The sequence below is a fragment of the Amblyraja radiata genome, chromosome 1, assembly GCF_010909765.2.
Source record: "Amblyraja radiata isolate CabotCenter1 chromosome 1, sAmbRad1.1.pri, whole genome shotgun sequence".
In the NCBI taxonomy this organism is placed as follows: Eukaryota; Metazoa; Chordata; class Chondrichthyes; order Rajiformes; family Rajidae; genus Amblyraja; species Amblyraja radiata.
In genome coordinates, this window is record NC_045956.1 from 46,091,297 (window position 1) to 46,104,446 (window position 13,150).

A 13,150-nucleotide genomic window follows, 5' to 3' on the forward strand; every position below is an offset into this window, starting at 1 on the left:
CCCCTTATTGTCACGTGCACAGCGATACAGTGAAATACATGTTCTGCATGCTATCCTAATATTGAGGCGAGAAAAGTAACTGTGAAAGCATTGACATAGAATGCTGTTGTTGGAGTGTCATTTAAATAAAATGTCACATGTCTCCTTTCAATAAAATATCTCCCGATGAAGAGTGGTTGGTTTGCAAGGTCTGCGGTGTGTGAGAGAAGGAACTGCAGGAGCCGGTTTAAACCGAAGATAGACACAAAAAGCTGGAATAATTCAGCGGGACAGATTGAAGAAGGGTCTTGACCCGAATCGTCACCCATTCCTTCTCTCCGGAGATGCTGCCTGTCCCGCTGAGTTACTCCAGCTTTTTGTGTCTATCTGCCGTGTTTGAGGTCATGTTTATTAAGGTGAGATGAGAGCTCTGAGTGGGATTGTACTGCCACAAGAGCTCTTGTGACATTGTACTGCCTGAACTGCTTGTATTATAATGAAAGGATGTGACTTCCTTCCAGCAGATATCTAGGTCATCTGCTCAAGAAGAACCAAAGGTTAAAATTAGGTTGGAATAAAGACATGAGGTGATGATGTGTAGTAAATAGCACTCGTTTTGTAATCTGTTTTGTTCCCCAGTCACTTTCCATTGATGATGATACTTAATGTTATTATCTAAGGGTCTCTGACCAGCACAGTGTTTGTCATGATTTCTTTCTGTAATTTAGCTCTTTCCTTGTACATTACCCTATTTTGCTGTTATGCTGCAAGAATACATTCTAAAGATTCCTGCAGACCGTAACATTTCAGCTCACTTATAGCCTGAAAACAGCAACATGATTGATATCCTCTCGTACATTATGGTTCTTATCTTCCATTTATTTAAGAAGGGACTGCAGATGTTGGAAAATCAAAGGTAGATAAAAATGCTGGAGAAACTGCAGCGGGTTAGGCAGTATCTGTGGAGCGAAGGAATAGGTGATGTTTCGGGTCGAGACCCTTGTTCAGTGTGAAGAAGGGTCTCGACCCGAAACGTCACCTATTCCTTCGCTCCATAGATGCTGCATCACCCGCTGAGTTTATCCAGCATTTTTACCTACCTTCCATTTATTTAAGGTCGCAATAAATACAAACAAATTTCAGTAAAGAAGAGCATCAGTAAAAGGGTAACGTCTAAAGAAAGAAAACAAAACTATGTTCTGATTTATTTTGGTTTGATTCAAACTTTTTTTTGTGATTATATCCAAATGACTTGGACATAAATGTGGATGGGTTGGTTCAATGATGCTTCATTTGTCACATATGCAATTGCACAGTGAAATTCTATTTGCATATCTACACAGGCAGGCTCCACCATTTGTGGTGCCATTATTTAAAGTTAGTAAATTTGCTGGCATCGCTAAGATTGCTCGTGTTGTGGACTGTGAGGAAGGCTGTCAAAGTATGTAGCAGCTACAGAAATAGGCAGAGAAATGGCAGATGGAGTTTAATTTGAGCAAGCGTGATGCGCTGTACATGGGAGGTCAAATGTATGGGGAAAGTATACAACTAATGAAAATTCTCTTAACAGCATTGATGTATCTGGGAATGTTTGGGGTTTATGTCCATTACTCACTGTAAGTGGCAACTAAAGTAGATAGAATCATAAAGAAAGCGTATAATATGCTTGCTGTCTTGGTCGGTGCATTGAGTAGAAGAGTCAACACATCATGATCATTATAGGAATTTGGTTAGGCTGCATTTGGAGTATATTATATACAGTTCTGGTCACTCCATCACAGGGAGAATGTGGAAGCTTTGGAGAAGGTGCAAAAGACATGTGCCAGAGTGCTGCCTGGATTTAGAGGTTGTTAACTATAAGGAGAGGTTGGACAAACTTGGATTGTTTTCTCCAGCATGTCAGAGGCTGAGTGAGGACCTCATAGAAGTATATAAAATTATGAGAGGCTTTTCCAGAGTAGACCATCAGAACCTTTTTCTCCATGTGTAGAAATGTCAAGGATGAGAGGGCAAAAGGGGCAAGGTTAAAGGAGATGTGCAGGGCAGGTTGTTTTACACAGGATGATGGGTGCCTGGAACACATGGCGTGGTGGCTGAAACATATATCATCGTGATGTTTAGCAGGTGTTTAGATGGGCGCATGGCTATGCAGGGAATGAAAGGGTTTGGATCATATGATTACTTTAGCTTGGCATTGTGTTCAGCACAGCCATTGTGGGCCCACATGGCCTGTTCCTGTGCTGCATTTTTCTGTGTTTGAGGTGACTTTTGCTGACATTGGCTCTTTCCACAGTGAAGGTACAATTGAAGACACAAACCCTCGATCTGAACAAGGATCCCAACCTGAAACAGCATCTGTCCATTTCCTTCCATAGATGCTGCCTGACCTGCTGAGTTCCCCTTACAGTTCATTTTTCGAATGTACAATTGTCTTTCGTTGATGTGCGTCATGTGTCAAAATGGACTGTTTTACACAATATTTGTGTGGCCACTCTTTTTCAAGCTTTATTTATAATCATCAGAATGATTCCCATAGTGACAGTTCATATTCACAGGATCTAATGGAGGTTAAATCACATTATGATTCATGCTGAAGCTGTAGATTTGCATGGAGTGACATCTATTTGACGATGTGTTGGAAGGATTTGTGTGTTTGACCTGGCATTCCTGAAGCTGGCTTTTACATAGGGTGCAGTTGCCATTTTAATGATGGCTCAGATCGGGACAGCACACAAAGAAAATCTCATACAGCAGTGGTGAGCTTTTAGAAGTCGTCGAGTTATTCGGGCTTTTTGCAGTATATACTGGAGAATATTCCTGAGAGTGCAGAAATACTCTGCTGTCCAAAAAATCCTAAAGTGCTGTATAGTATTCACAATACAATGATTACATAAGGGTGTTATAGTTTTGCAATAAGTCAAGTTCCTTTTTTCTTCATTGAGTACTGTAGCCCATGAGCTATTGATTTCGTAGGGACTTGACCGACAGCAGTTTCTCCCAATGCTTGTTGATGACCTTTATGCAGCTGCATTGTGACCGTTATCTTATTTTTCTTATGCTGTGAATAGTCCTACATTCTAACTCCCATACATAGTTATCTCTGTTCTAATTGACTCTGTTTTGCAGTCTAAAGGGACTGTCCCACTTACGTGTCCATGGCACGCAAATTACCTGAGCCGCGACGGTCGCGCGCGATTTCATTCAACCGCACAGCCGTCTGCAGCGCGTGACGTCATTTGTAGATGAACACAAAGCTGGAGTAACTCAGCGCGACTAGCAGCGTCTCTGGGGAGAAGCAATGGGTGACGTTTCGTGTCGAGACCCTGCTTCAGTCGGAAAAGAAGGGTCTTGACCTGAAATGTCATCCATTCCTTCTCTCCAGAGATGCTGCTGGTCCCGCTGAATTACTCCTGCATTTTGTGTCTATCTTCAATTTTCTTGGCCCCACTCTGGGAGTAGAGTAGTAGTTGGCGCGCGAAGATTTTGTTCGTTACAAATATTTCGGAGCCCCACACGATGTCGCGCACAACTACATACCCCTCCACGCTTCTCTGTGGGACCGGCCCCGCGCGGCCATACGATGCCCGTGCGCCTCAACGCGACCACGAGGCCGTGAAATTTGCGTGCCAAGGACACGTAAGTGGGACAGGCCCTTTAGTAAGCACTTTCCAACTCTAATTACCACACTGGTCTTTTACAACTTGACCTTTAAGTTAACTTTATGGAAGACACTTAGGTTGACCGGATTACAAACTTTTCCCTGGCCATTCCTCCAAGGTGTTAGCAAAAAGCTTAACATTATTCTCAGACATGAACTAAATCTACAAGAAAATTGCCTCAAAAAGAATATAATTTTGTTTAAAATGTCAGACTGAATTCCTTTTAACGGGTCTTGAAATGCCACATCGCACTGACAGCCACAGACAGGAATATAAAATGGTCTGAATACACATTTTGAAAATTCATTTACAGATATACTAATCAAATGCATTGAATTGACTTATTAGAATTCACTGGTACAGGTACACAACCTTTTATCCGAAAGCCTTCGGACCAGACACTTCTCGGATTTCGGAATTTTTCGGATTTCGGAATGGAAGATTTTTAGTGTAGATTAGGTAGGTAGCGCGGGCGGCTTGAAAAGTCTGGAGCGGCTGCCTCCTCCCCGGAGACCGGGGAATCATTGTAAATCATTGCTTAAATGTTAGTCAGTTAGTTTGGAGGGATTTTATGTGGTGGGGGGGGGGGTGAAGGGGGAAACTTTAATTCTTAGTCTCCTACCTGGTCGGAGAGGCGGGGAGCGGGCAATGCCTTACCGGGTTGCCGTGCAGTAAGCTCTGGAGCGCTGTGGCCGCCGACTCCCAACATCGCGGAGCTGGGGCTGCGGGCGTCTGGCCGCGGGCGGCGCCGGTTGGAGCTCCGACCCCGGCGAACTCTACCCCTGGCTGCGCGGCGCTCCAAATCTAGCGCCGCCCGCAGCTGGACGCCCGCAGCCCCAGCTCCGCGATGTTGGGAGTCGGCGGCCACAGCGCTCCAGAGCTTACTGCACGGCGACCCGGTAAGGCATTGCCCGCTCCCCGCCTCTCCGACCAGGTAGGGGACTAAGCATTAAAGCTTCCCCCTTCACCCCCCCCCCCCCCTCACCCCCCCCCCCCTCACATAAAAGCCCTCCAAACTAACTGACTAACATTTAAGCAATGATTTACAGATGTTTAAGTGTCTCCCTGGTCTCTGGGGAGGAGGCAGCCGCTACAGTAGTACAGACCTGGGTTGACCGTGGGTCGTTTCGGGTCAAGTTTGGCGCCAAACGCGAGCTTTGGTGTGCAGACGACATCCTGGAAAAAATGTCCGGTTTTCGGAGCTTTTCGGTTTCCGGAATTTCGGATAAAAGGTTGTGCACCTGTACTTACAAATCCTGTCAAAAGTACTTGTTGAATGTAATCTGAAGTTATTCTGAAGTTTGATATGTCCAAATAAAGCTGAGATGGTACTATTTGAATCTGTTCTGGTCACTTAAGAATCTGTTCAGAAGTTGCCTTGGCTGCAGGATAGCAATTTGTGATACTCTGAATGTTATTGATGTATTTCTGTTCTCAATACTCCCCACCTTTTTCTAGAAATCTGTGCACACTCTGGTGGAAAATGAAAACTGAAAAATATATATTAGTAATGTAAAATCTAAGACCAATAGAATTACATTAGTCATCGAGAATAATTTGGGGTTGGCACCATCGTGGGTAAAACAGCCTGTAGAGAATGCAAGCTAGTAAAAAGCCTGGTAATATGATATCATACATGATTGCATGCTGCTCATATTGTCATCCATGAAATAGTCTTGGAATTGATCAAACAGGTAATTTATAAAGTCGTTAATTTGCATACCACTGTGAAACCAAATATTCTCTTAATGCATTTTAATAAAGCAGTAAACCATAAAATGAATTTGGATATTTAGTTTATCTTGTAGCTGAGTTTATAAGTAAATTCATTTATTAAAATCTATCAGCAAATGGTGTATATAAGTATTCATTTACAGTCATAGTCATGGAGCACAGAAATAGGTCATTTGGCCTAACATGCCCATGCAGATGCCCCATCTATACTAGTCCACCCCACCTGTCCATATCCCTCTAAACCTTTCCCATCCATATTGCAGAACCACATTCTAAAACAATTTTGCAATACTCGAATAAGCTCATGCACCATTACCACTGGAGTGAGTTGCATGCTGCAAGAAGATAATTCATGTTGCTTTGTATTAACTGTGGGGTTTCTTTTAATGCTTGGAGACCTATTTTTAACATGACACCACTTATTTTGTCCTGCAGTGTTTGAGGAGCCAGAGGATCCCAGTAACCGGTTCTTCTTCTCAGAGATAACCTCTTCCGTGTCTGATGTGAAGTTCAGTCACAGCGGTCGGTACATGATGACACGTGATTACCTCACTGTCAAAGTCTGGGATCTCAACATGGAAACCAAGCCTATAGAAACATATCAGGTACTATTGTGCTCATTTACTCTAATGGCTGCATGTTGGACATTTCCACCCTGGGGCAGAAGGTTCTAATTGTCTACCCTATCTTTGCCTCTCATCATTTTATATACTTCTATCAAGATTCACCTCGACGTCCAATGTTCCACAGAAAACAATCCAAGGCGATCTAACCTCTCCCTGGAGTTGAAAGCCCTAATTCCTGGCAGCATTCTTGCAAACCCTGCACTCTCTCCAAAGCCCCCATATCCTCCTTGTAATCCAGAGTATCCAGAACTGCACACAATACTCCAAATGCAGCCGAACCAAAGTCCTATTGACCTGCATCATGTTTTAGTAAGAATTTCTGGGTAAAAATGTTGCTGATTTACAAGTTTGCTGGTCTTGTTAAAATCACATAACTAACATTCTGAGGAAAAGTCACTGATCCATAACGTAAACTGTCTTTCCACAGATGCTGCTTCTCCAGCTGATCTTCCAGCAATTTTGTTTTGGTTTCAGATTCCAACACGATCACTTTGTTCATTAAAATCATCAGTGGAAAAGCCCTGAAATTTGATTAGCCATTCAGAAATAGACAATTGTAGGACAAATATACTGCTTTTGTATTTTGACCACAGCACTCTTTTTCAATTTTATTTTGCTTTTGTTTCCATTCTGCCTTTGGGTTCTATTTTTTAAAACTACATCCAGGTAATCCACTGCATGACAGGTGGTAAGTGTGTAAGATCAATTCAGTAACTGCTTTTCAAAGTCAATAGCTTATTTTACGTTTGGGACATTTATTCATTTCTGCTAAAAGTAAATCAATAGTTGACATGGGGCAAATAAATGAATCAATAAAGCTTGGATGCTGATGTGTGCTGGAAGGCAAATAAGTCATTGTTGTGGAGAAGTGTGAGTTTGCACAAACAATGATGGGATAGAAAGGTTTATTGGAACAAATCTGCTCTCTGCTACTGCCTTACTGCCTTATGAGAAATATGCAGTAGTTTAACAAACCTGCCCTTGCATCATCCTGTGCTTGCAGATGGCCCTCGAAAGAGGAAAATCATTTAACAAACGACACCTTTGTTCTGTCTTTTTGTATGAGACCTTGCTTTGCATTACTCCCATCTAATGCTTTTAGTAAATAGACACAAAAAGCTGGAGTAACTCAGCAGGACAGGCAGCATCTCTGGAGAGAAGGAATGGGTGACGTTTTGGGGCAAGATCCTTCTTCAGACAAAGTCACGGGAAAGGGAAACGAGAGTATAGACGATTTTTAGAATGCACAGTGCATTCAGAAAGTATTCAGACCCCTTCATTTTTTCCACATTTTGTTACGTTACAGCCTTATTTTAAAATTGATTAAATTATTTTTTTTATCATCAATCTACACACAGAATCTACCTCAGAATGAAGAAGCGAAACGGGTGTTTTCTAATTTCTAAACGTTTGTTTTCACTATTTTATTATAGGGTATTGTGTGCAGATTGATGTTTAAAAAAAAAAGAAGAATTTAATCCATTTTAGAATAAGACTAACGTAACAAAATGTGGAAAAAGTGAAGGGGTCTGAATACTTTCTGAATGCACTGTAGATACAGTGAAGGTACACAAAAATGCTGGAGAAACTCAGCGGGTGCAGCAGCATCTATGGAGCGAAGGAAATAGGCAACGTTTCGGGCCGAAACCCTTCTTCAGACTACAGATACAGTGACTTCTGATACTCTGAAACATGCTGACAAATCGGATGGAGATGAGGGGTGGGAGTGGTGTGGGAAAAGTGGCCAGCAGATGGCAACTGTTAGTACATAATTATTTTCCAATTACAACAGTAAGTTGTCTCAAGCATGCAGTGTCGGGAAAAAAATCTATACACGCCAGTGTTTTTGTTGTGACAGTACATGCTGGTGTGGCATACTAACACCTAAATAGTTAAACTAAATATTCAATTTTTAATAATTATTAGTATTATTAAAAAATTACTAAGGTTTTAAATATTTTATTAGTCTAATTAGGTGCTCAGGCCCTTAAATAGTCTAAGTAGCTTACAGGCTGATCCAGTTTTAAGAAAAAAGACACAAAGTGCTGGAATAACGCAGCGGGTGAGGCAGCATCTCTGGAGAACACGAATAGAGTACATTTTGGTATCAACAATCAGTCTGAAGAAAGGTCTTGACCCAGATGTCACCTATCAATGTTCTTCAGAGATGCTGTGTTACTCCATCACTTTGTCTTTTTTTGTAAACCAGCATCTGCAGTTCCTTGTTTCTACACTTCAGTTAGTTACAAATAGAAGAGTTTTTAAAATCATAGCCATTCATCATGTTTATTTGAGCCAGCTACCATTTAGGACAGAATGATCTATGTGATCAGCATACCATCTATCATCCCAAACATGCATTTCCTGAGTTGCTGGTGCACAGTGGCTGCAGAGTGTGCCATCTACAAAATGTACTGCAGTTACTCTGGCAGGCTTCTCCAACACCATCTTCCAAACTTGTGACTTCTACTATCAGGAGGAGCAGCAGAAGCACGACAGCACCAGCATTTTGCTGCTTTTGTGCAAGTTGCACTCTGTTCGCCCATTCTCCTTCATCCAGTCCTGGTACACCCGACCCAATAGCATTGTGTGAGCAACTTCACCAAATGGATTGCAGCTTCAGGAGGCTCACTGCCACTTCAGGGCAATTAGGACTGGGTGATAAATGCTGGCCTTGCCAGTCGCACCCACATGCTGAAAGATTAATTAAAATAAATAACAGATGGATTAATTTCAGTTATTCTTGCTAAGTGAAAGTCATTCCTAATGTTCCCCTGCTACTGACAGTTCTGGTAGTAGTGTTAATGAGATGTCATTTCATTTATATTCAAGGTTTGCAGACGTTATATTGTATCTGGTGTCAGTAAAAATAAGGTGCTGCAAAATATGGAAAGTATTTAATTATTTGCAGGAATTTTTTAAGTTCCTTTTAATTTGGATCTCCCCCCCCCCCCAGCAATTTAAGATTAATAGGTGTATGTTGATTTTGATTAGAGGAATGATGTTATTGATTGAGGGAAGTTGAATAATCATTTCATGTGCAACATATTCATGTGAAGAAATAGTTTTCCTTATCCTTTTTTCAAGGAATTGGATTGCCACTTTAGTTGGCTTACTGATCTACTTTTCTATAACGATTGAAATTTGAAGGGCAGAAAAGAGTAGAGTCATTTTGCACCCCAAACTGAAAAGATGCAGCATTCCTTTCATTACTTAGAACAATAGTATATTTCCTTTTAGTTAATTATTGTTTTGTTTTAAGATCAAAATATATTTCTGAGTTCTCATCCCAAATCCATTTGTTTTCTTTGTCCCTCTTCTATCTGAAAGCTTCTATCCAACCTACTAGTAATATCTACATTGTATTTAGCGTATATTCACTGCCACAATCGGCATCTATTACAAATTTACTGAAACATTCTTCAGCCTAACACATGCTAATAGGGTAGACACAGAATGCTGGAGTAACTCAGCGGGCCAGGCAGCATCTCTGGCGAGAAGGAATGGGTGACGTTTCGGTTCGAGACCCTTCTTCAGACATCATGCTAACAGGTGTAGTTTATATAATATTTTACATTTAATCCGGCATCCTGCATTTAGCTAATGGCCATTTTGGAAAATCATCGAATAGCATGCATTGTATTATATCTCTGACATATTCATGTGCTCTGTTTTCTGAACTCTTCATTCACTGTCAGCCTAGCTGGTCTATTACACATTGATCACCAGAGTCTATTTTATCTAATCATTGTTCACCAGTACAATGTGACTTGTTCCTATTACCATATTCTTTGATACAAAGCTGCTTCTGTATCTTAAGAATTCAGTTACAATTTCAGGAAACAATACAAATATACTTACCACAGAAAGGATTGCCTAAAAAGCTACGCCAGTCATTTGGAACATTCCGACTCTAATTTTGGCAATGTTATATTTTGCAAGAAGAGATATATTGATCATCCTTTCATTTTGTTAAATATAATTGGTTTAACATCTTTTATTTCTATTATGTTGCGAATTACAGTAATTTAGTGTTGCCATGGTAATGAATTGCTAATTGTTTTTATTTAACAGGTTCACGATTACCTCCGGAGTAAGCTCTGTTCCCTTTATGAGAATGACTGCATCTTTGACAAGTTTGAATGTGTGTGGAATGGCTCAGACAGGTCAGTAGCCCTGGTCATTACATTCATGACACTGTAGTTTGCACTGATGTTCATTTACAGACTCGGAGTTTACCTTGTTAATTCTGACATCACTAGACTTCCTTAAATCGTCCCAGTGGAATTTCAATTTCAGGAGAATTTTTCAGAATGGAGAGAAAAGTTTGCTTCAGTTTCTATGATTTTTTTTTTGGATTTTTTTTCGGGTGGTGCAGCAGTAAAGTTGTTTTAAATTACTGCACCAGAGACTCGTATAGCAATTTTAAATTGCTTTTAAATTACAGTATCAGAGACCCGGGTTCGATTCTGACTACGGGCGCTGACTCTGCAGAGTTTGTATGTTCTCCCCATGACTGCGTGTATTTTACCCCGGTACTCTGGTTTCCTCCCACATCCTAAAGGCGTGCAGGTTTGTAGGTTAATTTGGCTTTGGTGAAAATTGTAAATTGTCCCTCGTCAGTGCAAGCTACACACTTACTTCCGAGATCCCATTTAAACCTCCTATCTCTCATCTTAAAGCAATGCATGCTTGTTTATTTTAATCCCTACCATCTCACTGAATTGCAGATGAAGTGAGATGTTTGCCTTTTGTCCTGGGTTTCCATGAATGAATACACCTCAAACATAAAAAGTTGGAAGTTCATTCATCAGTTTGCTGTCTGCTGATGGTTAGTTTATGTATAATAATGATTACATTTCATTGGCTGCAAAGCCACTTGTGATGTCCTGGAACATGTGAAAGCCATGATTTAAGGAGCATATTATTTAAATGGTCAGAAATGGCGGCACCTGAAGATGCAGTGGGTGTCCCACAATATGATTCATGAAAGGTTATTGTGCAGGTACAGCAAGTAATTAGGAAATATTAGTTTCATACTTTTCACTATTGATAAGGAAATTATGCTTTTTTTAAAAAGTGGAGATGCTTTTGTATTCCAGAGTTTCCAGATGTATTGGTAAGACCACATCTGGAATACTCTGGGTACAATTGCAATTTAAAGAAGGTAGTAAATGAGTTAAAAACAGATCAGAGATTTTCCACAAATATACCCAGAATCGGCATGTTTGCTCATCAGATGAGGAAATATTGGACAGGCGAGGTTTGCAATCTTTGGAGTTTAGAAGAGGAGGTGGGAGAGGGGACATGAATAAAACAAATGTATTCAGGAGTCTCGACAAGACAAATATTTCTCTTGTGAGGCAGTCGAGATACTAGAAGGAAGGTGTAGGCCTTTTGAGGCAAATTAGGTCAGTTTATTTGTCAGAAATAAAATGTTAACTTCTTAATGTCACCTCTTAATTTTGAATCTGATAGTTTTTGTTAATGGTGTGCAGGAGTATGGAAATGCTGAGCCTGTTGATCAGCTGTTATCTTATTGAAGAGCATAAAAAAGAGTTGAGGCGCTAAATGCCTTCATTCAGCTTGCATGTTGATAACTGGCTCCAATGATTGTAGTATTCCTCACCAATGGGAAGATGTCGCCAACTACAGTTGTGTGTTTGGAGACATCTTCATAAGCCTTCCCATTATTCCAGGCCACAAACATCCTCTCATGGTGGGTATATGGAATGAGCTGCCAGGGAAGACAGGACAGAGGGGAATCTTTCCTTAAAGGGCAGTGGAAAGGAATATGTAAGGGTGGACTGAGGAAGGTTACAGTGGATGGATAGGAATGTGGAGCTGAGTTTGCAATTGGGTCACTCGTGATATTTTTGAATGGCGAAGTAAATTTCAGGGCTGCTCTTCATTCGTATCTCTGTTATAATTGTAAATTAATTTGTTCAGACGGCTATGAAATTAGCAATTCCAACAACTCATTTCTATGTCCACCCCTCATTCTAAGCACCATGCAACTCTAAACCCAGCTAAGATTTCTGCTGTGCACTACAATATTGTGGACTGCAAAGGCTTCTCTACATTACATTATGCAGCATGGAAACAGGCCCAACTTGCCCATGTTTGACCCATATCCCTCTTTAAAAAAATCCCTATCCAGGTCTCTGTCCAAATGTTTTTTAAGGGTTGTTAGAGTACCTGCCTCAACTACCTACTTTGGCAGCTCATTCCATATACCCATCACCCTCTGTAAAGAAAATGTAGCTCCCCAGGTTCCTATTAAATCCTTCCCCTCCCACCTTAAACCTATGTGCCCTGATTCTTGATTCCCCTACTCTGGGTAAAAGACTTTGTGCATTCATCCTATCTATTCCCTTCATGATCTGATACACCTTTGTAAGATCACCCCTCAGCCCCTGTACTCCGAGGAATATATTGTAAATGATGTTATAGTAGCTGACTCGACTACTTTCTCTGACAGCAGGTTCCACATACCCACCCACCATGAGAAAATGTTTGCATCCTGGTACAATGGGGAGACTCATGGGGGAGGGGGGGACCATCTGTAATAGTTTCCAACATTATTTTGAAAATTCACATAGAAACATAGAATATAGGAGCAGGAGTAGGCCATTCGGCCCTTCGAGCCAGCACCGCCATTCAATATGATCATGGCTGATCATCCAACTCAGTATTCTGTACCTGCCTTCTCTCCATACCCCCTGATCCCTTTGGCCACAAGGGCCACATCTAACTCCCTCTTAAATATAGCCAATGAACTGGCCTCAACTACCTTCTGTGGCAGAGAATTCCAGAGATTCACCACTCTCTGTGTGAAAAATGTTTTTCTCATCTCAGTCCTAAAAGATTTCCCCTTATCCTTAAACTGTGACCCCTTGTCCTGGACTTCCCCAACATCGGGAACAATCTTCCTGCATCTAGCCTGTCCAACTCCTTAAGAATTTTGTAAGTTTCTATAAGATCCCCCCTCAATCTTCTAAATTATAGCGAGTACAAGCCAAGTCTATCCAGTTTTTCTTCATATGAAAGTCCTGACATCCCAGGAATCAGTCTGGTGAACCTTCTCTGTACTCCCTCTATGGCAAGAAAGTCTTTCCTCAGGTTAGGAGACCAAAACTGTACGCAATACTC

General features: G+C 41.1%; 1 protein-coding gene across 5 annotated transcripts in view; it reads left to right on the forward strand.

The window, feature by feature from the left end:
* Positions 1-13,150, forward strand: part of ppp2r2c (protein phosphatase 2 regulatory subunit Bgamma) — a 278,754-nt gene that overhangs the window by 242,006 nt on the left and 23,598 nt on the right. For all 5 annotated transcript variants that reach the window (XM_033020985.1, XM_033021010.1, XM_033020976.1 and 2 more), the window contains 2 exons: positions 5,808-5,977; positions 10,073-10,164. In XM_033020985.1, the coding sequence (XP_032876876.1) occupies positions 5,808-5,977; positions 10,073-10,164 (262 nt within the window). The remainder of the gene's footprint in view (positions 1-5,807; positions 5,978-10,072; positions 10,165-13,150) is intronic.